Below are 27,767 nucleotides of genomic sequence, written 5' to 3'. Positions count from 1 at the left end.
GGTTGATGTGAGTTGAAGGCGCACGTTGATCACTCACGACCGTGAAGTGCCATCACAGGAGGTTACCCTTTTTCTTCATAGGATTGAGGGAACAGCTCAAAGTAACGGCAAATTGATCAGCTACCCTTGATGTCACATTAATAAATGATCCTTCTCTGAATTTACTTGATAATTTCTTGATGTTTCTTCAACCCTGCAGGCCACTGACTTTAACTTGGTTTCCTAAAGTTGAAACAGCAGCTGTGACTCCAGAAAAGTCTGTTGGGAAATGGTCAGGTCTCACTGGCAGAATAATGAAGTTATTTCCTAGAAGCAAAATGTGCCCCCTCCCTCACCCTTTTTTTAAACTAAGAACTTTCGATAGTAACAAGAATAAACAAAGAGAATCCAAGAAATACAGTATCCATAAGTATTTGACGCATTTGAATAATTTTTCTCCCTTTGTGCAAAAGTTCCCTGCAAATAACCCTGCGCTGTTGTCAGTCTGCTTTTTGAGGGAAGTGAAGTTCTTCTGCTTCTACCAATTTTTCAGTTCCTTGGGTGTTTCAAACAGATTTGGTGGAATCTCGGTGCTCAAAGTTTTGGATTTCCTGCAAGTTTTGAGATAAACAGTACCCCTGTATTGCTGCAGTGTCACTGCTGATCTTCAGTGTGAAGTTAGGGTCATTTTTATTTTATATTTTATTTTATTTTATTTTATTTTATTTTATTTTATTTTATTTTATTTTATTTTATTTTATTTTATTTTATTTTATTATTATTATTTTTCCATTCCATTCCACACCTATTCTATTCTATTCTATTCTATTCTATTCTATTCTATTCTATTCTATTCTATTCTATTCTATTCTATTCTATTCTATTCTATTCTATTCTATTCTATTCTATTCTATTCTATTCTATTCTATTCTATTCTATTCTATTCTATTCTATTCTATTCTATTCTATTCTATTCAATTCTATTCTAATTCTATTCCATTCTGTTCTATTCCGTTCTATTCCGTTCTATTCCGTTCTATTCTACCCTATCCTATCCTATCCTATCCTATCCTATCCTATCCTGTCTTCTGACCAGCAGCACACAGAAGCACAGGCGCAGTTTGCAGTTATCCCGGGCTGTCTCTGGGCTGGTGGAACAGATCTATATTGCTGGGAGGGAGGGAAGGTCTCAGGGGCACCACGAGGAGCCAAAGGAATTGGGCTGCAAGGATGGGGAAGGTCACAGGAAACAGGAACAGGGATGATTTTGGCAAGAGGCTGTAAAACTACAGATTTTGGGAACTGCAGTCTGTTCACAAACTGTTTTAATGTGGGTCTGTTGAATACAAGAGATTACAGCATGGTCTGCGATGGCCTGCGGCAAGCCCTGGTTTTGCCTCTCCTGAAGAGATTTCCAAAAGAGGGATGTGAACATGCCAGTCAGCTGCAGTGGGACCTGCAGAAACCTCTGTACCTCTTTGATGACACTTGTCAAGGGTAGGAGAGAGCCTGGGGCTGTCGTACAGAGACACCTTCATTGTTGTCCTACTTGATAAAATCACAGAATCCCAGAATGTCAGGGACTGGAAGGGCGCTGGAAAGCTCATCCAGTGCAATCCCCCCATGGAGCAGGAACACCCAGATGAGGTTACACAGGAAGGTGTCCAGGCGGGTTGGAATGTCTGCAGAGAAGGAGACTCCACAACCCCCCTGGGCAGCCTGGGCCAGGCTCTGGCACCCTCACCCCCAACAAGTGGCTTCTCAAATTTAAGTGGAACCTCCTGTGTTCCAGTTTGCACCCATTGCCCCTTGTCCTGTCCCTGGTTGTCACCAGAAGAGCCTGGCTCCATCCTCCTGACACTGCCCCTTTCCATCTTGATCCCCAGGAAGGAGTCCCCCCTCAGTGTCCTCTTGTCCAGCTCCAGAGCCCCAGCTCCCTCAGCCTTTCCTCACACGGGAGATGCTCCACTCCCTGCAGCATCTTGGTGGCTGCGCTGGACTCTCTCCAGCAGTTCCCTGTCCTGCTGGAACTGAGGGGCCACAACTGGACACAAGATTCCAGGTGTGGTCTCCCCAGGGCAGAGCAGAGGGGCAGGAGAACCTCTCTGACCCACTGACCACCCCCTTCTAACCCACCCCAGGTCCCATTGGCTTCCTGGCCACAAGGGCCCAGTGCTGGCTCATGGTCACCCTGCTGTCCCCCAGGACCCCCAGGTCCCTTTCCCCTACACTGCTCTCTAATAGATCATTCCCCAACTCATACTGGAACCTGGGGTTGTTCCTGCCCAGATTCAAGACTCTACCCTTGCACTTGTTCTATTTCACTACATTTTTCCCTGCCCAGCTCTCCAGCCTGTCCAGGTCTCTGGATGGCAGCACAGCTTCCAGTGTCACCCACTCCTCCCAGCTTGGTGTCATCAGCAAACTTGCTGACGGTGCACTCTGGGATCAGGATGACCCAGATTGCCTTCATCCCTCACAGCTCTCCTCTTCCCACCTGCATCCACCTCCCATCATCTCTGCTAGTCTCAGTCTTCAGACCCAAACTGTAGATCTGATCCAGCTGATCTCTCTTCTCCACTCCATTTTCTTCTCTCAAGTGCTTGACATACTTTCTCTTGAACATCCCATTGGCACCTGAGATCAGAGTTTGGGATGTCTTCTTGGCAATTACTCCTGGCAATTACTCCTTGGCAATTACTCCTCACTCTCATGAGAGCAGCTACTGCAGCTTATCCAGGGAGCTCTTATTCAATCAGCTTCCTTAATTGCCTAGCAGTATGCCTGCTGGCAACACCTGCATATTTAAGGTCTTTAGCATATATGCTTCAGCATTTTATCTGGAGAATAGAGGATCTCACTTGCATTGGTCCTGAGCCGCAGGAGACGGCTCTGCCTGAAGAAAGCATCCTGACATGGGAGGAGCAACTGGTGTCAAGTACTTCTAGGGTATGAAGCTCTTGGAATCTTAAAACCTTCTTGGCTTCACCACTCAGCAGTTAATTATGACTGATAATAATAATTGATGAGTTCATAGCAGTAGATTGCAGGGTTTGCTTATTGCACACACTCAGCTCTTCTGAGGAAGGTTATTAAAAAATCGATGTGGCTTGGACCCCCTAAATAAATGCTAGTTCTATTAAGGCCAAACAAAATCAAACTTAAAATTGTCATTAAATTAGAAGGCCAAGGTGTTTTGTATCAGAAGTTAATTTCTGCAAATGATGGGTCAAAATCTTTGGGAAATCTCCCAGTGCTGACAGAGGACCAAGAGTGTTTTATCACCTTAATAATGTATATGAGCCTTCAAAGTGACACAAGGTGACGAAGGGTCGAGGGTGATGATAGTCCCAGCCTCATAATGAGGAGGAAGATATTTATGGAGGATGACTCAATGTAGCGATGTCCCGCACTCCCAGATGTTCACGTTTAGAGATGCACCCCAAGCCGATAGCAGTTTACTCAGGGTCTGACAGGATCGTGGGGTTTTCCAGACCGGTGACATGGAAACACTCAGAAGTCCCCCAGGTTCAGGTGTTGTCTCTGACAGGTGTCCTACAAGCTCCAGCCCTTCATGAGGTACTTGTGACAGCAAAACTTCTCGTTAGCCTGATGAATCACCACTGGTTTCCAGATTTTCATATAGTCAGAGAATCATACAACCACAGAATGGTTTGGGTGGAAGAGCCCTCCCCAGCTCCCCAGTCCCCTGCCATGAGCAGGGACATCTTCACCAGCTCAGGGTGCTCAGAGCCCCGTCCAGCCTGGCCTGGGATGTCTCAGGGATGGTTCATCCACCACCTCTCTGGGTACCTGGCACAGGCTCTCACCACCCTTGATATTTAGAGCTCTTACCAGGAAGAGATTGAAATTAAGTGTTCAGATCTTGTTGGTACTTCATGGCTGCCAAAAGTTACGTTTATTTTAAAACCTTAATTGCATGGAAAAATGTAAAGTAGCCCCTGGTACAGACAGACATAAGCCAGCTGCAGAACATCATTGCAGCCCATATGGCTGTAAAATTTGTTGCAGAGTATCCTCGGGCGCACTTCAGTCATTAAACTGTCATCTTTGGATTTTGTGTATTGATTGAGTAGGGTAGCTGAACTCTCTTCTCATTTCCCTTTAGAAATTTATTTTTACATCAGAACTTTTATTTATAGCAGTCTAAAAGCAGAGATCAAGAGAAAATCTGTATGACTTCTTTCTCGAATGACTAACTGGATGTTTTTCTTCATCATTAAGCTACAGGATTTGGCTAAACTGTGTGACAAAAGGGTACCTCATATAGCATTGAGATCATAAAATGCCATTCAAGTTAAACTAAGACATAAAACAAACTTCATTTTCTGGATAATATGCAACCCTGAAGTTCTGCAGTAATTAAATCTCTCTCTGGCTTTTTACAAAAAACTAAATGGTGACTCTCGTTTTGCTCAAACTCCAGATTGTGCCTGTCTAAATCGAGCTTCATTCTGTACCTGCCAGTTTCACATCCTCACAACATCCTTCCTCTCTTCTACATTTATACGCAGTCTCACTGAGCGTATCTGAGCCTCCGGCTCATTCCCCTGGGCTTCAGCAGGCGGATGGGGAGGTGGTAGCTGTAAGAAAACCATTAGGATTTCAGACTTCTTTCCACTGGGTAGGTGTAAAATAATACAAAGAGAAACCAAACACAAGCCTTGCTGTACTTGGCACGATCTCTTCTTCTGCTGCTCTCACATGGTGCATGTTCCTGCAGATGCTCTACATGAGCATCACCACATCCACCGGGCTGTTTTTGAAGGGTGGTCACTGGGTGTGTCCATTTTTGCCTTTATATAAAGTGAAACGGGAAGAGCTTGAAATGAGGATTGTAATGATGACATATTTTGGAAGTACAACAAAGCCTCTGAGAATAAGCCCAGGGCCTCAAGCTGTATGTGTTTTCCATAATAGCTGCAAAAATGCCATTTATGTCAACAAGGCCACTAAGGGGACCAATACCAAATCCCAGCACCCCAGGCTGTTTGTGCTGCAGGAGCTCTGTGTGTCCCCAGCCCCCCCTGCTCCCGCAGGGTCACAGCAGATCACACAGGATCCCAGGGGCTGCAATGGCTCACAGAAGGAGACTCCACACCCGCTCTGGGCAGCCTGGGCCAGGCTCTGGCACCTCCAGCAAACAAGGTTCTGCTCATGTTCACATGGAGCCTCCTGTGTTTCAGTCTGTGCCCGCTGCCCCTCACCCTGGCCTTGGGCACCACTGAACAGAGTCTGCTCCATCCTGACACCACCCTGACACACTGATCATTGATCACATCCCTCTCAGCTCCTCTTCTCCACTCCGCAGCCCCAGCTCTCTCAGTGTCTCCTCACACAAAGATGCTCCAGACCCCTCAGCATCTCCGTGTCCCTCCCTGGACTCTCTGCAGTGGTTCCTTGTCCCTCTTGACCTGGGGAGCCCAGCACTGGCCCCAGTTCTGCAGATGGGGCCTCCCCAGGCAGAGCAGAGGGGGAGGAACGACCTCCTTGACCTGCTGCCCACACTCTTCCTCACACACCCCAGGATGTCTGGGATGCCTGTCAGCCCTGAGTTAGAGGTTGTTATTATTTGTGGCATGTCAGGGATGCAAAGCATGGAAACTTCATAACTCCTGGTACAGTGGACAGTCCAGATGGCCATGGCTGAGACCGGCCTCAGTGGGGACAGGAGACCATCAACACTTGGCTTGATCACCATGACTGGTGTGACACTGAGGGTTTTGGTGTTCACAGGAGAGACCCGTCCCCTCATCCTCAGCCTGGAGACAGGGCTCACCTGCTGGAAGAGCGGTTGTCCAGCCAGGAGAGGACCACGGCTTTTCTCCTCCATCAGGCATTCCGAATCAAAGACGACATCGTCTCCTTCCTCCAGGGAACCAAAGGTTATCAGCATGGGGAGACTGCTGCCCGGCGGCTGCTGGAAAACCACATCCAGACCATCACGAGCATAGTCAAGAAGCTCAGCCAGGACATTGAGGTAACACAAGCCGAGCAGCGGTTCCCTGCCTTGGTGGTGCAGCTCTAGCCCATGGTCTGTTTTTCTTGTATAGAGGAATTTGCAGTTCCTTGTGAAAACAGAGTGGAAGGGACCAGGGAAAGTAAAAAAAAAAATGAAAGTAAAATGAAATAAAAATCAGATGAATAAGTTTCGATGGTGTTTTAATTTAAAGATTCAGATTCCATTTGCTTTCCACTTTGTTTGAGCACAGGAGATAAGAGTTTAGGGGAAATATGAAGCAAGTTGTCCTTTCATCTAAAGTACAACGTCAAAACTCAGGTTTGGGTTAACTTATGAGTTTTCCTGATGCATATATTCTACTGCTTTACATAATTTCTGTATGTAAACATGATCAAATATTGCTGAAACTCTTCACAAAGCACACTGCAGACCGGAATGGAGATTCAGGTTCAAGTTTTACTTAAACTGACTGAAACATTTTGTGCTGGAAATCCTTGGGATGCTCTTTTGCTGGCTGAAGACCTTGCTGTTATTTGTCAGCTTTCTATGTGGAATTTACCAGCACTGTGTGGCTTTTCCTTTTGGACAGAGGTGTAAAGTAGAAAAATGTCACGAAATAGACTTCTCCGCAGAACTGTTTTGTCATTTGGAGCATTAAATGTCTTCCAAATGTCACTAAAATCACAACACATTTTGTTTTTCATGTACTTGGAGAAATACTAGATCTTCTTTGCATTTATCTTAAGAAGTATGTAATCATGACTCACCTGATATCAATCTGAATGAAAACTAGGTTGTCAGTTTCATACTGATTTTATTTTCAAGATTTTGATACTATGGTGATAAGAAATGCTATAAAATTGTTTACTCATCCAGGTCCTCTAACCCTACCCAGATCAAGTACGTACAGGATGGTTTTGCTAGAAAAATGCCTATCAGCATCTAAATCTATTATTTTCCCTTGACAGTAAATTAATCTTCTTTAGGTCGAAATCTCAGGTGCGTGTTTTCTTTGTGTATTTTTTTTGTGAAGATTTGGTAAGGGTAGAGCACCAACAGCACAGAAGATGAGACCTGACAGTCAAAGCCATAAAAGAATCAGCGGAGGTTTGGAGAATTGCTCCTGGCACACAGGAAATGAGATTGAGCAAAGTCAGTTTCTCTGGATCTGAAAAGGGATCTGCCAGGAAATGTGACTCACATACTACAAATCGTCCCCAAAGCAGCAGGAAAATCCTTCAAAAAAATGTGCTTTGGGGAAGATGTTGGGATGGCATTGCCACCAGGAATGAAGCTGATCACAGAATCACAGAATCACAGAATCACAGAATCACAGAATGGACTGGGTTGGAAAAGCCCTCAGAGATCATCCAGTCCAACCCTTGGTCCAACTCCAGTCCATTGACTAGATCATGGCACTAAGTGCCATGTCCAATCTCAGCTTAAAAACCTCCAGGGCCGGTGAGTCCAGCACCTCCCTGGGCAGCCATTCCAATGCCTGACCACTCTCTCTGCACAGAATTGCTTCCTAATCTCCAGCCTAAATTTCTCCTGGCAGAATTGAAGCCCATGGCCCCTTGTCCTATTGCTGATGCCTGGGAGAAGAGCCCAATCCCCACCTGGCTAGAACTGCCCTTCAGGTAGTTCTAGAGAGTGATGATCCCTCTGCCAGAGCCAGAAGAACACCCGGCTGATGAAAAGTGATTTGTGCCAGGTGGAAAATGACCAGACCCTGGACAAAGACGTCATTCGCAGTCCCAGAAGAGGATTGCAAATTGCAAGAGGAGAAACATTGATAGTAAAAACCTAAGGGCAGAGGGGTGAAGTGTCTGGCGTCACCTCTAATGACACCCATAGGATGGCCATGTCTTGGTGGTCCCGTTCTGTGCCTGCGGCACCAGGCTTGCATTGCCAAATAAACTGCCCAAAATACACTCGAGTTCCGCCGTGCATTCAACCCTTTGAGAACATTATTTTCTGATGCAGAACAAAAATAGGAATGCCTGGTATAGTCAGTATTTCAGTTATCAACACTGTGTTTGAAAGGGGCAAGATTATTCAGGAATAACTGCATAAATTACAGATTTGAATTTAACTCCAGTTATTACCACTTTCTCCACACACCTGTACCCCACTTTTGATGGATGCCAAAGTGTCTGCTTAAGTGCTCGGGGTTTTTGCATGTGCCACAGCACCTTCCATGCTTGTGGCCAATGGAAAATGTTTGTCCTGACTCTGTTTGCAGGGACACAAAAATTCCCTGATATTTGTCCTTTTCTGCTATATATATATATATATATATATTTTAGTTTTTAAAAATTCACTCAATGGGGAACATTTCAAAAAAAGTCAATAAAAACCACTGTATTTTTGTATAAAATCAATATCTGCATTGAAAAGGGGTAAAAGTTTTGACCGGGTGAAGGGCTGTGTAGTGCTGAATTACACTGAAATATCATCACTTCTCCTTTCAGCTTGAGAAGCAAAATCAGGATATTTTTATAAATCACTCCCCCTTCTGCTCTGCATCTGTAAAAGGTCACGGCGGCTGCACAGGGGCTTCCTAAAGTTATTGGTTGTGACACCCTTGGATACCATCGGGATGAGCCACTTCAGAGGAGCCTGCAGGGCAGTTGGTCCTCCCATCTTTAGATCAGAATTTTAATACTGATTAAAAAAACCCTGTGTTATTTATTATGGGCTGTATTCTATTGCAGATGTTTGGGGGGGAGAACAGAATTAATTAGCTAGTTTTTGCATTTCTGAAGTTTTCGTGTGCTAGACTTCTTCTTATAAAGCACATTTTTAAAGGGGAAAAAATGACATATTATTTATGCAGATATAGATTTTTGAGAAAAACATACAGTTACTTTCTCCAGGAAAGAAAAACAAGCTTTTAGACTTGCTGCCATAAATGGTGCTTTGAACCTTATTTTGAAATGTAAAAAACAAACAAACAAACAAAGAAACCAAACACAAACAAACATGCAAACAAAACACAAAGCAGAATAAACAGAAGTGCATTAATAGCCTTTTGTTCACAGGTTTTGGAGAGGCAAATAAGAACAAGGGATGGTGCTGCAGTAGAAACTAATTTTGCGGTTCAAAGTCTGGACCATAAGTACATCCATGGTCTTGGGGACCTGCGTGGAAGAGTGGCAAGGTAAGGGAGGCATCGCACCCTCATTTCCGTCCCTGCTACTCGATTTGTGCAGAGCAGATTCAGAGTGGGCATAAATGTGCTTCACACTCATTTTATGATGCCATTTTAGTGCCAAATCTGTGCTGTCACACTCTCCATGTTAGAAAAATTATCAAGCTACAAAAAAAAAAAACAACTGTATTTCCCTGTCTAATTCTTTATCATCCACTTAACATTTTGGGGATATTTTTCTTCTCCAGTCTGGCTGGACTTCGGCTGAAGTTGTTATTTTCTCCTATTGAAACTCTACTGTTGTTTCAACAAAGTCTTCACTTCCCCTCTTGGAAATAAGGTCTTTTTGAGCAAACTTGATTTCTTCCTTTGGTGAAATTGTAAATTTTCATTAATACAAGTAATTACGTGTACATAACATAGGTGGACTTCCATGGGGCAACTTGTAACACTAAATATTACAATTAAAAGACAGACAAAGTAAAACTCTGCTATGTAATATCAAGAGAGAACATGGATTAAGAACTGTCTGAAACGAAACAGCAGGAAAAGTAAACATTAAGGAAGAAATCTCCCTGAACGTGTATTTTTCTAATTTTTATTTTTTCTTCCAGAGACCAGTTATGTGCTTTTTATATAAAACAATGCTATTGACACTTGTGGATAACACAAAAATTGGTCAAGTGAGGACAAGGTGGTAATAAAAAATAACCATGAATATTGACTGGTTGACCATGAATATGAAAATATGAAAAATATGAAAATATGAAAATATGAAAATATGAAAATATGACCATGAAAAAATAACCATGAATATTGACATGAATATTGACTGGGGGCTGGTTGAGAAGAAAAGTATATAGTTTATAAACACAAAAACAGCTTCAGCACTGAGTGCCCCAAAAATTTTGGGGAATGCAGGTAAATAACTTACCATGAGCTCTTACAATAATTGAGCATCAGGAATGCCAGATGTATGGACTTGGACAAGAGAGGCAGAGGACCAGAAATTCAGCAGGTTATTTTAGCTCTATGTGTGGCACAGAGACTGATACCAGAATAATGTACTGCACCCAGAGTCCTCTTCCTGAAAATAAAAACCTGATATGGTGTAAAAAAGAGCCAGGAATGTGATGGTGGGATGAGGAACATTTCTGTCTGAGGGAAGCATACATCTATGTATAGTTCATGATAAAAAATAAATCCAGAGATGTCTTCATTTTCATGTACAACTACCAGTAGAGAAAGGAAAAGAAATCATAGGGTACCAAGGGACTCCTGCAGAGAGACCCGAGAATCCAAAGTGGGAAGCTGAAGCCAACACATTCAAAGCTGGCAGGAAAAAGATAGGCTGATTAGCACTGTAACGAGGTAGGAGGTGATCCCACAAGAGCCTCCTGATGTTTTGAATTTGGGTTGGCAGACTGTCGAGATGATAAGGTTTAGAGAACATTCAATGGGTGAAGCGTGTCGCTCCTCGTTTCCCAGTACTTTCCCAGGCGTGATGCTTCCCTTCATCAGCTGCACCGGGACCTGCTCCCATCTCCTGCGCTTGAGCATCTCCCTGGAGCAGAGGAGCGAAGAAACACTTGGGAAAAACAGGAAAGTGGGATAATTGTGGGGAAAAAATGACCAGTCCAGTTCTACTCATGTAAAGAAAATAACAACCAGAATAAGAGTTTGAGAACCCATGGAGGTCCACAACACTTTTTATGGGATCCCAATTCCTCTTCCTTCCTTGCCGATTTTTTGGGTGTGCTGATTGGCCTTTCCTACAGGTAGAAGGGAGGATCCTGAAACATACATAACTACACACAAGAAACTATTGTAAGGACACCAAACCCATCATCTTATGATGCTGGAAACTAATTCCTTAGACCCCATTTTTGTTTTTAAGGAGAGAAAGAAGGAAATAGCTTCACCGAACATCTTGTAGCATAGAGCCAGAGCTGGTATTTTAGCAGCGTTTCAGCAGCGATGATATAATGCAGTTTTATGTGAACAATTGCCATTAAGCTAAAGCATAGTATAGTTTTATGTGACTCATGAATCATCAGCACTTTCTTGTTTTTGCTGCTGACGTTCCCCTCGGGAAAAGCTGAGACTTAACCGCAAACCGGCCCCCAGTGTCGCGGCTGAGGAGCAAGCCGGGACTGACGGACAGACAGACGGACAGATGGATGACCACCATTATAGTGGTGCTCAATATTTGGATTGTCCACATTTCTTTCTTCTTGAGTTTTAGGATTTAAAATATTCATGTGTACTAAAGAGATACCAGAGTGGCTGGAGACAAATGCACATGCTCATTTATTGAATTAATAGGAATCTTCCAAATACAAACTTGTGATGGCAGTTTTCCTCTTGACTTGTAGCCTAACCTTAATCCAAGTCTATCTGGGATGAAATGAACCTTAAATGGAGCCACTGTTCTTCCTCACAGGAGATGATTCATCTTCAGTCTGCCATGTGTAAAGGATTAATGTGGATTAGCTCTTGTAATTTGTGTCTATTCTCTTACTCTGTCTTTCTCTGTAAAATAGATAGAGACCTCTTGCCAACTACTGAGGCGGTTGTTCATTAATTCTTGGACCTTCTGACTACATTTCTATGCCATATAAACATTTATGTGCCAAATAATAATTAAAAAAAAAAAAAGCAACCTTCAGCATCTCCGCTATAATGTCATTCCCATTGAATTAACAATACATTTTATTTGTGTTCTAACTGTTAATAAGATTTTGCGGGGGCTTGGGAATGCGTATTACAGTAATAAGAAATAGGTAATCAGCTGTCAAAAAAGCCATACTTCTGATTAATATGAATTCATTCTCTTCAGGCTCACTGACAGAAGAATAAATAAATGCACAAAAGAATAAACAATGCACTTTACATATATGGTTACATTTTACTTAAATTTTCTTGTTGCTCAGAGAAAAAGTCCAACACTGATGTGTACCCATGAAGTTCCTTGACCATTCAGAAAATGTGATACTTTGGCAGGCATAGTAGTCCAGTATATGATATTCCTTGCATGACAAGGATAGAGCTCCTTGAACATATAGCAGGTAGCTACGTCCCTGTTTCTAAATAAATGCTTTTATTTAACTTTCAGAGGCTTTTATTTCTTTATATATTTTAAATTTATATGCAAATCTCATAGGAATATGCTTTCTGTATTATTCCCAGTCCATCTGCACTGCTGGTTGCTCACTCCAGCCTCTGCTTTGTATGACTGGAAAACAAAACCATGATCTCACCAGAAGCTGGTGAATGTCTCCTACGTGAAGAATCAAATTAGAGCAAGATTTAATCAAGTATCTCCATTGTCTTCAATTTGCCAAACAGCAATAACACATTTAACTGGTTTGCACATAATAATGATATTATGTGCGGGGAAAGTGAGACGTGGGCAGGACCAGAGGCTGAAGGCGCATCAGCAGTGCTGAGGGTCTTTGCAAAGCCTGGCACGTCTGCAGGTCCCAGTCTCAGTTCTGGTCCGTCAGGCTACAGCGATGCAGATGTAGTCGCATTAACCCCACGCTGCAAGCCTAGTTCTTGGGTTTTTTGGATTCTAACATCAAACCTTCTCTTTTAAGTATTCTCTGTAGAAAATACTCAGGTTTCTTTCTCTTGTAACTGAAGTTATGCCTTCGTATTGCTACGGGTACATTAATTCTCATTCTCACAGAATCATGGAATAGTTTGTGTTGGAGGGACCTTCAGGTGTCCCCCAGTCCCCCTGCCTTGAGCAGGGACATCTTGTGGGATCCCAAAGAGTGTGAAAAGAATCACAGATGGTTTGTGCTGAAGGGCTCTCCCCAGCTCCCCAGCCCCCCTGCCATGACAGGGACACCTTCACCAGCTCAGGGTGCTCAGAGCCCGTCCAGCCTGGCCTGGGATGTCTCAGGGATGGTTCAGCCACCACCTCTCTGGGTACCTGGCACAGGCTCTCACCACCCTCAGGGCAACAATTCCTTCCTCATGTCCGGCCTGAATCTCCCTCCTTTAGTTTAAACCATCACCCTTGTCCTGTCACAACAGGCCCTGCTCAAAAGTCTGTCCCATCTTTCTCATGGGCCCCTTTTAAGCACTGAAAGGTGCACTAAGGTGTCCTGGAGCTTCTGTTCTCCAGCTGAACAGCCCAGCTCTCTCAGCCTGTCCCCAGCAGAGCCGTTTCTCACACTGTGCACGTCTCATAGAGCCTTGTAATTTCTGCCTTGGGGTGGGATTTTCCTAAGGGAGCCCTGAGCCCCCATCCCTGGTCTCTTTGGAAAGACTCGGCCTGTGTGCGGGTGCAGCCATCGCCCCAGCATCTCCACTGCAGCCTCTTTCCATTTGTGCACATCTACCTCAACATCCCCACCAGCTGTCCAGCTTCAAGAAGCCCCCAATCCCTTGTGTTGTGTTCCTGTGTCCTGGAACCCTCCATCCCCCAGGATCGTGGTTCCCTCACACCTTCCCCTCACAGAATCCCAGAATGTCGGGGGTTGGAAGGGCCCTGGAAAGCTCATCCAGTGCAATCCCCCATGGAGCAGGAACACCCAGATGAGGTTACACAGGAAGGTGTCCAGGCGGGTTGGAATGTCTGCAGAGAAGGAGACTCCACAACCCCCCTGGGCAGCCTGGGCCAGTGTTCTGTTACCCTCACTGAGAAGAAGTTTCTTCTCAAATTTAAGTGGAACCTCCTGTGTTCCAGCTTGCACCCATTGCCCCTTGTCCTGTCCCTGGTTGTCACCAGAAGAGCCTGGCTCCATCCTCCTGACACTCCCCCTTTCCATATTGATCCCCAGGAATGAGTCCCCCCTCAGTGTCCTCTTGTCCAGCTCCAGAGCCCCAGCTCCCTCAGCCTTTCCTCACACGGGAGATGCTCCACTCCCTGCAGCATCTTGGTGGCTGCGCTGGACTCTCTGCAGCAGTTCCCTGTCCTGCTGGAACTGAGGGGCCACAGCTGGACACAATAAACCAGCTCCTGGTTTGCTCTCCAGGTCTGCAGCCAGCTCTGGAGCATTCCCCTCCCTCTCCACATCCACGTTCACCTTCTCAGCTATTTTGTAGTTGTTTTCCAAATCAGTGTTTTCTTTTGATCAAAGTTCTGGCCTTTGTACAAAGCCTCTATTATCTGCAGTATTTTTATTTTTTTATATCCTTGATCTACACGCTCTGTAGGTGTATCACAATATCTAAGCATCACCAAGAGATGACAAAAAGCTGGTCTATTTAAACTGTCAGAACTTCTCTTCTGATCTTTTATCTGTCAACAGCACCCGCTTTATTCAGTGGTCGTGCTTTAGAGGATAATTTCTCTGGCATTTTAAAACTTTACTGTTTTCCTCACTCAACTCCTATTCTGTTATTTTTATTAAATTGTTCACTGTTTTGCAGCCTTCAGGTATTTTTTGTTCCACACTCTGGTTTTAAGTAGTACTGGCACTGGGGCTGGCAGTCAGTCCTGCGTAACAGCCTGAAGGGTCGCTGCAAGAGGGGAAATCTGTGTCTCCTTGCTCATGATAAGTATATGTATGATATTATATGTCTATTTACTTATACACTGAAGAAAGTATTCTTGCTTATGTTAAAAAATATGTATCTTTTAATATATGGACATGTATACATATACACACAAAATATGTCTTTGTGTATATGTATCTACACATGAAAGACAGGGGTTGAAACAGCCATTTATTCTACCTGGAAAGGGTGGCTGGTTGCATGGTGCTCAATCCCTGACTGCTCAATTAATGCCACCACTCTCGCATCACTCATTTGTTCATTTTAAATGTGATGAGATATTTTGGTGAATGCAACTGAAAGAGTCTAAATAGCAAACTGCAAATGCTCCTTACAAAACACCCAATTTTGGGGGTCTGAAAGGGATCTTCCCCAACATCTGTGTCTGGCCCACAGGGGCTGCAGACGGGGGTGGTTGTGTCTCTCCAGGTCAGCATCTAAAATCTGGGGGTGCCCGGAGTGAAGATCACACTCTCGATTTACACTTCAGATTTAATTTGATCTATTTTATTGAGATTGGCTAGTGGGAAATCAGGGGGACTCAGTCAGGTAGGGTGAGCTGTGGGCACAATAAGGGGGTCTGCAGCACGAGGAGCCCACAGGCATCACTGCTGCAGGGTAGGACATTGCCTCTGGCTGATCGTCCTTCCTCATCACTTCCAGCAGCATTTTGATGGGCAGTAACATCTGGAAGCAAATCAGGGATCAGGGTGGCTGTCTCTGCCTATTTGCTACTCCCCAGGATGGTCCTGGGGGTCTGGATTTGATCCAGCAGCAGCACATGGAGACCAGCATCGGTCCTCAGCCACCCCCCAGCATCGCCCTCAGCGGCTCTCCTGTCTCTGGTTTGGCTGCAGATGCGAGGCAAGCATTGCAAAGCTGTCGGGAGACATCAGTGTTATCAGGCATGAGGCCCAGAAGACTGAGAAAGAGATTTATGGCCTTCACTCTGCACTCAAAAACTGTGTTAGTGATTTTGAGAAGAAGGTGAGTACAATACTTGGTGAGATAGATCTGTCTATCTATCTACCTGTCTGTCCATCGATCTATCTATCTATCTATCTATCTATCCATCCATCCATCCATCCATCCACCTATCTATCTTCCTTTCCTAATTGCTGAACAATTCTAAAGGCTGATATGGTATTTAACAGTGTATCATGACATCTATTAAAAAACATACCATGGAATGGTAGTGGCATTTATAATAGATGTAAGGTAATAACGGATAAGGAAAATATTGCAGGGTTTGGAGATCCTCACATTGTAAATGGCTGATTACACTTTCCCAATATCATTTATGAGTCCCTTGAACTCATCAGATCATGACTCTGGTTCAGGAGCATCTGGAAGTTTCAGTTCACAGGATCATAGAATACCAGGTCAGAAGGGACCACAAGGATCATCTGGTCCAACCTTTCTTGGCAAAAAAAAACGCTGCAGTTGCAGGGATTTTGGAGCTAAAGAAGGCCATCTAAATCTTCTGGGTTTTCTTTATTTGTATTATACTCCGGTATTAAATATAATCTCATTACCACATTTTGACTGCAACCCTGCTGCACAAGGCACAGTGCCAGCCGTCATGTACCTTGCCTGGCCAAGGTCGTCTTCTCCAAAGAAAAATTACGCATGACATAACGTCAACAGAGATATCTTACCTGGAATTCTGCTGATGCTTGAGCATCTGTCTCCTTGAATACTTGTAAAAAATGTTCTTCTTCACCTGGAAATGGGGAATGGAGCAGATGCATGTGTCAGTCACACAAAACAGTACTCAAAATCTTGTAAAAAAAGGATAGACGTTGAACAGGGTGGAGAAGCAACTTCCTCAGCTGAAAAGGGAAAATTAATCCTCACATGGTTGTAGGAAAGAAGAAAGGAAAGGATTTCTGAAAAGGAGCCAGGTGGTCCTGTGAAGGAAGAAGGTACCAAGTCAGTGTAAGGGTCTTCATTGACACCTTTTTGACATTGACATGCCACAGCTACCAAAAAACCCATGATTTTTTGTGCTTGCTTGGTGTAAAATCTCTGAAGAAAATTGCTGGGTTTTGATGTCCTCTTAAAGTTTACATTAACAGGGGGTAGACAGGCTGAATCTCTCATGTCTCGCATCAGATTGCCCTTGAAGATCAAGTGTCTACTTGCAGCAGCAGGTTAGACAGCCCAGAGAAAACTCCTGGAGGGTGAGGTTGTCGGAGAAATAGGTTTCTTGTGGCTTTCAGTCTCCTGAGTCACTTGCGTGCCATGTTCCAGAGGCAGGTGGACGTCCAACGTGGAATAGCAGATGCTGCTGCTGGAGCATCCGCAGCGTTTCCACGCTGCATCTCTGATGCATCGGGAGCCCTCAGCTCTGCGCCTGCACACCAGCTGTGATGTGCAAAGTCAGACGTTTGCAGATGATGGGCCAGCAGCTCAGGGCCCTGGTTTGCCAGACCTTCTGAGGGCTGAAATCACAGCTCTTAGACGGGATGTTTCCAGCTTTACCAGCTTACATGGACTGGTGCAGTGAGGTCAAGGGGGAGAACAGACATGTATCTATCCCTGCAGGACATGGGGTTCTTGGCTTCACTACATGAGTCCTCCTTGTTCTCTGAATCCTGTCTGAGGGCACTGAGCCCACAGGTCAGGTTGCTGAATCACAGGATCACAAAATAGTTTGGGTTGGAAGGCACTTTCAAAGCTCATCTGGTCCAACCCCTGCCATGAGCATCTTCTCTTCCCCTCTCCCCAGCAATGAATGATCCCCTGGCGAAGGCATCCCCAGCCACAGAACTGTGGGAGAGCACCAGGTACCTGGGACACCCCACAGCCCAGAGACTGAGGGTCTGCGCAGAGCCGGGGATGCACATCCCAGCCTGGACATGGCACGGGAGGTGGAAGCTTTGAGCAGGTTCACCAGGTGACATCTTGGTGCTGCAGACATTTGGTGAGAGATCGGCCATGAGCCGCCATGTGCGCTCGCAGCCCAGAAGCCAACGGTGCCCTGGGCTGCATCCCCAGCCCCGCGGGCAGCGGGTTTGGGGGATCCTGCCCCTCTGCTCCGCTCTGTGAGACCCCCCTGCAGTGCTGGGCCAGCTCTGGGTACTCAGCACAGACACACATGGAGCTGCTGGAGAGGGGCCAGAGCAGCCCCAGCAATGACCCGAGGCTGGAACAGCTCTGCTGGGGACAGGGGAGAGAGCTGGGCTGTTCAGCTGGAGAAGAGAAGCTCCGGGACACCTTAGTGCACCTTTCAGTGCTTAAAAGGGGCCCATGAGAAAGATGGGACAGACTTTAGAGCAGGGCCTGTTGTGACAGGACAAGGGTGATGGTTTAAAGTAAAGGAGGGAGATTCAGGCTGGACATGAGGAAGGAATTGTTGTCCTGAGGGTGGTGAGAGCCTGTGCCAGGTACCCAGAGAGGTGGTGGATGAACCATCCCTGAGACATCCCAGGCCAGGCTGGACGGGCTCTGAGCACCCTGAGCTGGTGAAGGTGTCCCTGTCATGGCAGGGGGGCTGGGGAGCTGGGGAGGGCCCTGCAACACAAACCATCTGTGATTCTTTTCACACTCCTTGGGATCCCACGAGGTGCTGGACAGTCAACATTTGGAACTTGTCTGTGCTTTCAGGGATTCATCCTGTGGTTCTGGACACCCCTGGGCAGGTTTAAATGGTGCCCAGTGTCTTGTTAAATTAACAAGTTCATTCCTTGCCCGTGCATGTAACAGCGAAGCCTGAATCAACAAAGCCTTTGAGTCCAGCAGGTCTTGGTGACTCTGAGCTCAGTATTCAGTTTTACTGCATTAAATTATTTGGGAGAAAATTTCATTTTTGTGTAGCTGTACCTCGATAGCTGTTTTTTTGTTTCGTTTTGCAATCATAATGTGTATTTAAATGTAAGTGCTCAGTGTGGCTCATAAAGGCATTCTCTGTTGAATTCTCATTAGGTAATGCAGCTATTAGGCAAGATAGAGGCTTCCAACTCTGATCAAAGCTTGACTTTAAAGACAGTCCAGGGAGAACAACATCACGAATTGCAGCTTCTGGATTTCAAGTAGGTGATGGAGGGTTTTTCATTATGACAATTCACCCTGAATGCTTTAGTGTGACGAACAGGTTGCCATGAAACAGCAAAACAAACCCGATAATTAGCATCCATTCAAAACACTGAGAGAAGGTTAATGAAAATCTACGCCATAAAATAATGAAAATACATAATGAAAGTATATTGTCTTGCGAGCTAATTGTTAAAATGAGGCGCTAAATGCCACCCTGTGAGAAGAAAGGCATGATACCAATTAACTTCTTATACTTAAAAGAAAGGCATGAAGTACAAAATGCTATTTACCATTATAATTGGGGCTAACTGGTGACTTACCTAATACGCAGAACAAGACATTTTCTTTATGCACTCGCACTCTGCCCATTTATGAGACCACCAGGGTGCTGGTGATGAAGAAACTTGGGCACGAGGTGAAAGCAGCTGCAGAGCCTCATATGACCATAGATTTGTGATTAGTTTCTTGCTTCTGCAATGTAATTTTCCTGTTCTAGCTGCAGAAGTACTTTCAGGGTGCCGTTTTAATCTTGATGAGTTTTAGAGAGGGAAGGATGAAACGAACAAAAGTATCTGGCATCCGTATTCAGAACAATGCAAAACAGCCCGGCATTGAATAGCAGAGGCAGCACAAATAATTTAAAATGTAATTATAATAATCCTGCAATAACAATATTTCAAAGGCAACAGTTTCCCATCTTTAAAATGGTGAAGTAGTTGAATAAAGATTATTTTAATAAGGATTCTATCTGAATTGTATTCAGAGGTAAAAAAAAGGCTAGAACTTTAAACAGCAGAAAGTTCTCATCAAGAGAACAGGAAAAGAAATGGGGGTGAATAGAGAAATAACAGCAATGAACTAAAACTGGGAAAAAGGAAGAACAGGGAGACAGGGAGCAGTGAGCAGTGGAGATCGAGACGAGAAATGGAACCAAAACAAGAGGGGAGGGAAATGGAACAATGCCAGAAAAGACACACATTTGAAAACTGAATTAAAGTAAATGCTGAGTTTCTCAAGAGTTAACGAGACCTGACTGAAATTGCCATCAGAAATAGGAAACCTGAGAAGAGGTGGCTTTCAAGACACTGAGATGTGCTGCCGTTGCCTATCCAACATAAAAACCCAAAGTTCTTATTTACTAAATGTTCACATTCTATTCCTGTTAATATAAAATTTAATGAAAACAGCATGCCCTTTGGGAAATGTCTGTCTCCTTTTATATTGCTCCTTTAAAAGTCTACCAGGTTTATGTATTCCTTTCATAGAGCTGAAGTAAAATTTAGCTTGTGGAACAGACTGGGGCTTCCACATAAATCTTGACACATTTAAAGCCCTGAGTTAACTTTCCAGCTGTGTGGGTTCCAGTCATCTCTGACCGCGCCCTGGAACTTGAACTGTAAATGTACAAACTGATATTGTTACTGAAAACTGGATGGATTTTAAACATATTTCAGGATTTCATGGGAATCGTGCCTTGCTCAGAAATTGGGTCCTTCGCAGAGGGGTGGATGCTTATCCTTCCACCCATAATAGTTGTATTCAACTGCACAAAGCCAATTCAATTGCCAATCGGTCTATTTTCACATATGAAAATTTATTGTAGCACTACCTGAGTTTGCTTTTATTAAATATCCACAGCTGTCCCCTTATCAATATTTCAGGGCTTTGCTAGACTAAAGACTGTGGCAAATCATCTGCCCCAAAGGAAGTTTCAAGCAGAGTAAAACACGGAACTGTTTTGTTATCAATAAGAAATTATGTTGTAATTATAACTATTATGTATTATTACTACCGATAATAATGATCGTACTATTAAAGATCATCCTGCCACTATCAGGCGTGTCCCTCAGGAGTTGTGTCCCAGCCACTGTCACACGCTGGCCACCGTTTGTGGGTTTTTCACCCTTCATACACAATTATTGCAATTTTATCTGACCCACACGAGCTGTGTAACCTCATGTAACTGCTGGTGTGGCTCATCACATTTTCAGTATTCACTAAAGGACCTTTTTAAGTGTTGTGCTAATTATTTCTGTAGTTCTTCCCATTCATCCCAAGCCAGACTTGGACTGGTTGCCAGGTCCTTTCTAAATTGCCCAAATACAGTCTCACACAATTTATTTTTAAATATTTCCCCCTTTTCCAACTTTGGAGAAAACGGAGCAAAGTCAAATTCCAGCTGCCAGCTACACGAGGTTTGGTTTTGAACTAAAACGAGTAAGAGCGATAAGCTGACCTAACAGGCTACTTGTATAGAAGATCTTGAAACGACACTCTCTGTAGCAAACTGCAACAACATATCACTTAGAGAGATTTTGCTATCGTTGATTTATTTTTTAACCACATCTACAGCAACTGCTGCTGGAAATTATCACTTCATTAGACTGACACAAAGCTGTCGTTAATCACAGTGTATAAAAGATGCTTTCACTCCAACACCCTTTAGAAAAGTGATATTAAATATTAGAAGTGCTGCAAGCACTAAGTCCAGTTTTAAAATCTTGCTCTTTACCTGTTGATTTGTACCCCGAAGCCCAAGCAAGTTTAAAGTAATCATTGCCTTAATGAAAGCACATGTTAGAAATAAATACAATTACATCAAAATTTTTCATGACACTCTTACAGTCAGGTCATCTATAAGCATGAGTATTTACATGTATGACCACAGCTTGGACCTATGTTTACATCTTGTAATGTTCACGTGGTAAATTACCGGCTGCAGGGTAAGAAAAGCAAAACCCAGACCACATAGTTCCCTGTAACTCGATGTTTTCCTGCAGATTCGAGCGGAGCAGCGTTTGTTCGCCGCCCTTCCCGCGGTTCCCATCTCCTCTGGGTGCTGTTGGTCTGTTCTCTCTGGCTCAGCTTTCACGTTTCCATCCAGCTGATGCCTCAGAGGCAACTGTGCATTCTCTTTTTCTTTGCAATCTTTTAGTTATAATTTATTTTTTTTTAATCCCTAGAGATAAAACCACAAGCGGTTTTGCTGCTCTTCCCAATGTCCAGCAGCACAGTCAATATTCAATGGGATATTGTGCTTTTTCAATCAACTTCAAACAGAGTTAATTCAAGTAGGAAATTAACACTTTTCAGCCTTCAGATATTTTCTTAGCATAGACCAAACTGCAGAAATCACATTTTGGCATGTGGGTACAACCTTCAAGGTAAGGATTAGTAAAATAATCGAGCTTAGGGCTTGTTAGAAAGCTACTTGGGAAATTTGGAGTAATTTAAACATTTTACTCAAGTGACTCAGGACTCCTCCATAAAACTGACTAAGCCTCAGTCTTGTTACTAAAAAAAATAATGCTAATTTTAGGTTGACAAGTATTCTGAGTGACTTCAGGGATCAGATACAGACTCATCGGAAGTGGACGGAAGAGCAGTTGACACGGTCTGAAGAAGATCAAGCCCAGCGCAGGCACCAGCTGCTGAACCTGGTGAAGGACAGACTGGTAAGACCTTCCGGGACACCCAACCAGGGCACATCACCTCCAGGTGCCAAATCACGCACAAAAAACCCGAGATCTAACACAAAACCGGGTGCCAGCCAGCAAAATGATGAGTTATGGAAATCACGTAATCGTAGATTAATTTATTTTGGAAGGGTTCAACCGCTCTCTCAACCAGGACCAACAGCAAAGTCAGGGCTTGAGTGTCGTGGTTGAGACGGACAAATGGCATAAACCAAGTTCTTCCAGGATGAAAGTAGTAGTTGCCATTTATTGCCACAAGTGCATTTTTATACAGTCTACCAATTCATGTGTCTCTTCACTATTGGTTACAAGTTACAGCAGTAACATCTCATTGGCTATTTTTGCTGTCATCAATGTTACTCTTCTACTCCCTTCTCTCTCACGGGTACATCCTGAACATCTCTGGATACTCCTTTACTCCCATCTTACTCACGAGTAGGCATTAATATCTTCAAGGCTAATTTCTGTTCCCAGGGCATCCCAGGGCATCCTCTGGGCATCCTCAGTTCCAGCAGGACAGGGAACTGCTGGAGAGGGTCCAGCGTAGGGCAACAAAGATGCTGAAGGGCGTGGAGCATCTCCCGTGTGAGGAAAGGCTGAGGGAGCTGGGGCTCTGGAGCTGGACAAGAGGAGACTGAGGGGTGACCTTATTAATGTTTACAAATATGTAACGGGTGAGTGTCAGGAGGATGGAGCCAGGCTCTTCTCGGTGACAACCAATGGTAGGACAAGGGATAATGGGTTTAAACTGGAACACAAGAGGTTCCACTTAAACTTGAGAAGAAAGTTCTTCATGGTGAGGGTGGCAGAGCCTGGCCCAGGCTGCCCAGGGGGTTGTGGAGTCTCCTTCTGTGCAGACATTCCAACCCGCCTGGACACCTTCCTGTGTAACCTCATCTGGGTGTTCCTGCTCCATGGGGGGATTGCACTGGATGAGCTTTCCAGGGCCCTTCCAATCCCTGACATTCTATGATTCTATGATCCCAGGAAACAAAATCTTCCCTGATAATGGCACTGCTTCACATCTGCATAATCCTGATGTACCCAACAGTGACACTGTCTTTTCCCAAAGGGCTTACCGGTGCCAGCACTGAACACCACCCAGTTTCATCCATTGATAAGCTCAGAAAACAAAGGGACTGTCTGTGCAAATTCTGCGTGGTTTTAAACACAGACCAACCCTCACCACTCTGTGGTCAGTGCGTTAAAACGTGTTGTTTCACTTCCACAGCAGCAGTTAGTGCTTGGCACAGGACCAATACCTTCTAATTAATTTCTTCACAGCTTTTCCTGCTTTGCTGCGTGCAGCTCATTCCACTTCAGCCTTCAAAAGCAATTGAAACACCATCACCTTGTCTTAGCACTGCTGATCAAACACCAGATTCAGACGTTTGGAACTAAAATGCTCTTGAACTTTAATCTCCATTTATCCAGCCTGACGATGACCTCCTGTACTCAATCAACCAACACGTAGTGCAGCCAGAAAGATACCAAAACCATCAGCTGCTATCTCAAAGCTGCTGTTTGAATTCCTTTCCTCCACTAACAGTTTCTGTGATTATTTTGCAGAAAACACACCGATATATGCAGCTACGCTCCCCCAGGGGAGACTGCTGTACCAAAACAGGCAGAATTGACAGGAGCTAAAGCTTTCAAAGCCTTCTTAAATAGGTTGAGTAAGGTGTGCATTTGTTTTTCTATGTATGCATACATGTACACAGAGCATGCATGGTGGTCCTCTGGATGCCACCTTGGTGGAAGCTCAGCTCAGCTCCTGGGTGCTGAAGGAAACATCAGCATCAATGCTGGAGAAAAGCAGCTGGGGATGAGCTTAAATCTGTACCAGGAGTGCACTTGTCCAGCCACCTGCACTACACGGCAACATTTGCAAAGTCAGAGCATGTTCCACCACCTCGTTAAACTCTGTTTAGGTTCAGACAGCTCTGCTGGGTTTGCAAACACCTTCCTTGGGAGGCAGAGCCACTGCCTGGGGCCCACAGGTCTCCCTTGGGCTGCAAGGGCTAAAGAAGGTTGGATGGTTTTCATAGAATCACAGGATGGTTTGTGTTGCAGGGCCCTCCCCAGCCCCCCTGCCATGACAGGGACACCTTCACCAGCTCAGGGTGCTCAGAGCCCCGTCCAGCCTGGCCTGGGATGTCTCAGGGATGGTTCATCCACCACCTCTCTGGGTACCTGGCACAGGCTCTCACCACCCTCAGGACAACAATTCCTTCCTCATGTCCGGCCTGAATCTCCCTCCTTTAGTTTAAACCATCACCCCTTGTCCTGTCACAACAGGCCCTGCTCAAAAGTCTGTCCCATCTTTCTCATGCGCCACTTTTAAGTGCATAAAGGCCGCAATATGTTCTCCCCAGAGCTTCTGTTCTCCAGCTGAACAACCCCAATTTTAATCATATTGATCAGATTTGACCAGACTGATGGTCAAATAAAGAGTTGACCAGAGGACTCAGTGAAACCTGAAGACCAAGGAAGGGGTGGGCAGGTGCTCAGCTCAGGTCTGAGCAGGAGCAGTTGCCTCCAAGAATTGTTCTGAGCTCAGAAGATAGAGAGCACTGTTGGTCACCCCTCAGTTAGGACAGCTCTTACTGGGCTCAGCCTCACCGATGCCAGCAGCTAAGCTGGGTTTACACCACCGCGTTGCACCCCTTAGGTCAGGAAGCTTGGGCTTGAATGGGCACGCAAAGGCAACCTGAAACGCGTTGTCAGAGTTCGCAGTCTCGCATGACAAATCACTGGGTTTAAATGAATAAACAAATAAAATAACAACAATTTTAAAAGTACCTTTGTCCCAGCCCAGGCCCAGTTTCCCAGTTTATTTTGTTGGTTGTAGAAGGGAGGAGAGACACATCCCCTGGGGTACCAGACCTCCCCTGCATTTATTCAGTCAGGCATTAGGAGTCAAGACTGATCGAACACAAGATTGGCAGAAGGCAGGTCAATGTGGGCATATTTAAAATGTCCCTGTGTTATGTATTTAAAGGAAAGAACAGAAAAAAGAGTAGAAGAAAAGCTCCTACTTCTGTCGCTAAAGCTAGAACAAATGGATAAACCACAGAAATATGAGAAGCAGAAGAACCAGATGAAAAGTGATGAAAAAAGCCTGCAGGCTAGAATCACCAGATTTGAAAGACAGATCTGGAAGGAGATTCAGGAGATCCAAAACGAATACAGATCAGGTGAGAAGGGGCTTTCACACAATTTTTTTTTTTTTAAATAAATATCTACCGCAACTTACTGCTCCAGAAAATACTTTCCAGTAAAGACAGGAAGACATTGAAATAACTATTTCTCTCTCCCAAACCCCATTTGCAGATGCATAAGGGTTAGCCCGCTTGTCTTTACAAACAGCCTGCATGAGATTTTCATGCAGGTTCCTTTTGCTTCCTAAGAATCTCAAGGCAGGATAATTTAAAAGGCAATTTCAGAACCTGTTTTCCTGATGTTTTAGAGTATTTCTCCTGTTAGCAAGGTCACTAACCTTCACGTGGAGGCACAGGTCGTTCCGTTCTGCACAGATCCTGCTGCTGTGACCGTGCTTGATGGTTTTGTGCCATTTCCATCCTTCACTCCCCATTCTCAATCAGCAGCAGCTGCAGAAAGAGGCATCTGGATGAGCTACAGCTGCCCGGCACACACTGTACGTGGTGGGAGTGAGATGGGAAGCAGTCAGGTAACATCGCTGAACACACGGCAGCTGCTTCTTATGGGGACAGTCACATCGATGTAGCTCACAGAGCACGAACTACATTACATTACCCATTTGCGATGATCTGACTTTCAGCAGCAATTAGAAAGGCTTCGACCTGGCACTGAGCACAAGGAAGATTTGCCCACTGTAACCCACCCTTCGTCACTCAAACCTAATTTATCAAAACAGCCTCCACTTGCAGCTGGTAATGGACACATCAAAGGAACAAGAACCACTCATCCCTCTCTCCAAGGGAACAGATGGCTGAAAGTTGTTACCCGAGGGATTCACATCTTACATGTTCTCACTTCAAACTCAAGCATCTGGTTCTCGTCTTCCAAGCCGTCTGTGATCGAGGACCCCAGTTCTTTACTTCGGCTCTGACTCCTTCATGATCCACAGCCCACCTGCTCCAAGGCAAACCGAGCTCTAAATAGCTCAGGTCTTCATGCATCTTGAGAGGGGAATTCTTGGCTGTCTCCAAGACCATCTGAGTGAGCACAAGAGAGCATCTCAGGGAAAGCTGCAGCTAAGAGGAGCCAGAATTAAAGATTCCGATGCTGAGAGAGTTCTTAGCTCCAAATTCCTGCTTGCAGAAATAGGCAACAGAAGAGATCCATTTATAGCGAACTTTGGCCGTGCACATGTTCAAACCCAAGTCCAGGGATTTCTCTTTGCCATCGCAGTCCCCTGGTAGGGGCTGTCCCCAAAAAGGGGGAGAGAGGCAGCCTCTGGGCTGCGTGTGTTTCAGCACAGATCGGAATCTTGGAAATCTGAGACGTGCCTGGAACTCACAAAATTCTAAGCAGTATGCAGTGTTTTGGTTGAATATTAAGTGAAGAATTACAAATTTAATCCATATTAAACAACCATTCCAAAAAGGAAAAACATGTCATCAGATGCCACGTTACAATGAGCACTTTCAGAGGGGGAAAAAAAAAGAAAAAGAAAATAGAGGAAGAGAATGAATTAATCAATCCACTGTGAGGCTGATTGCTTGCTAATAAGTTAACATATATGTGACATGCTGGACAATTGTGAAGAGCTACTGTAACAGCTACTGTAACAGCAGCTCACAATTCTATTTTTCCAGTCTTCATTGACAATATTTTACTGTACATTGGTTTAAAAAATGTGCATCAGGTAGTCTGCAGCTCCATTTTGGAAAAAAGCCTGTCTGCATGCTCCCATTTCTTTCTTTTTTTACACCTACAAACACCAACAGCTGGTGAAGCTGAGCTCCCATTCTCACAGAAGTGCAGGACAAACCAACATCCATCTCAGATGAAGTGTAATTCCTGTTTATATTTGATATAACTCTGGAGATCGTGGCACTAACCTCACTCTCTGGTGGGCAAACTGCAGAGCAAGTGTCAGCATCCGATGAGAACACAGACTCTCTGATTCAAAATTAGGACTGTGGACTTAAAAAAAGCCCAAACCAAACAAAAAACGCCAGTGCTCAATGGGAGAACAAAATGCTACGAAGCTAGCAATAACTTTGGTTTTAAAGACAAACAGCATTTTCTTTACTGCACATCACAAATCTGGTGTCAACTGCAGTTTACTGCTATGTGTATTTATGCGTTATATATTGTCCAATGTATTGGAAGATAGGATTCCTATAGCAAGGAGCTTGCAACCCAAGCTGCTAATGCATGATATGGTATTCAGTAAAATGACGGAAAAAAAGTATATTTAATGTACTCTGTATTTATCATGGGTCAGAAACCTTTGCAAAGAAAAAGAAGGGTCTTTTAATGTATTGAAAACAACCACTACCTAGTTAATTGTTCCTATTTTCTACCAGGATTCCAAGCCCTTCAGGAGTCTCTGGAGCTGCTTAAGCAAATACAAAACACAAAGCTGAGACTTGAAAAAAAGAAGATTCAGAAAGACATGAAAAAGATACAATGA

At 44.4% G+C, this 27,767-nt stretch overlaps 1 protein-coding gene across 1 annotated transcript; it reads left to right on the top strand.

The window, feature by feature from the left end:
• Positions 1 to 1,339: 1,339 nt before the first annotated feature.
• FAM81B (family with sequence similarity 81 member B) lies at positions 1,340 to 27,767 on the top strand (the record flags this gene model as incomplete). Its single annotated transcript, XM_082075143.1, has 8 exons — positions 1,340 to 1,476; positions 5,737 to 5,980; positions 9,007 to 9,125; positions 15,485 to 15,614; positions 18,555 to 18,661; positions 21,985 to 22,120; positions 25,143 to 25,338; positions 27,661 to 27,767. 8 exons carry the CDS (start codon positions 1,340 to 1,342, stop codon positions 27,765 to 27,767), a joined length of 1,176 nt encoding a protein of 391 aa, XP_081931269.1.

This window comes from Streptopelia decaocto, assembly GCF_964273445.1.
Source record: "Streptopelia decaocto genome assembly, chromosome: Z".
In the NCBI taxonomy this organism is placed as follows: domain Eukaryota; kingdom Metazoa; phylum Chordata; class Aves; order Columbiformes; family Columbidae; genus Streptopelia; species Streptopelia decaocto.
The sequence above is the reverse complement of the archived record's forward strand: the minus strand, read 5'-3'. Positions and strand labels throughout refer to the sequence as shown.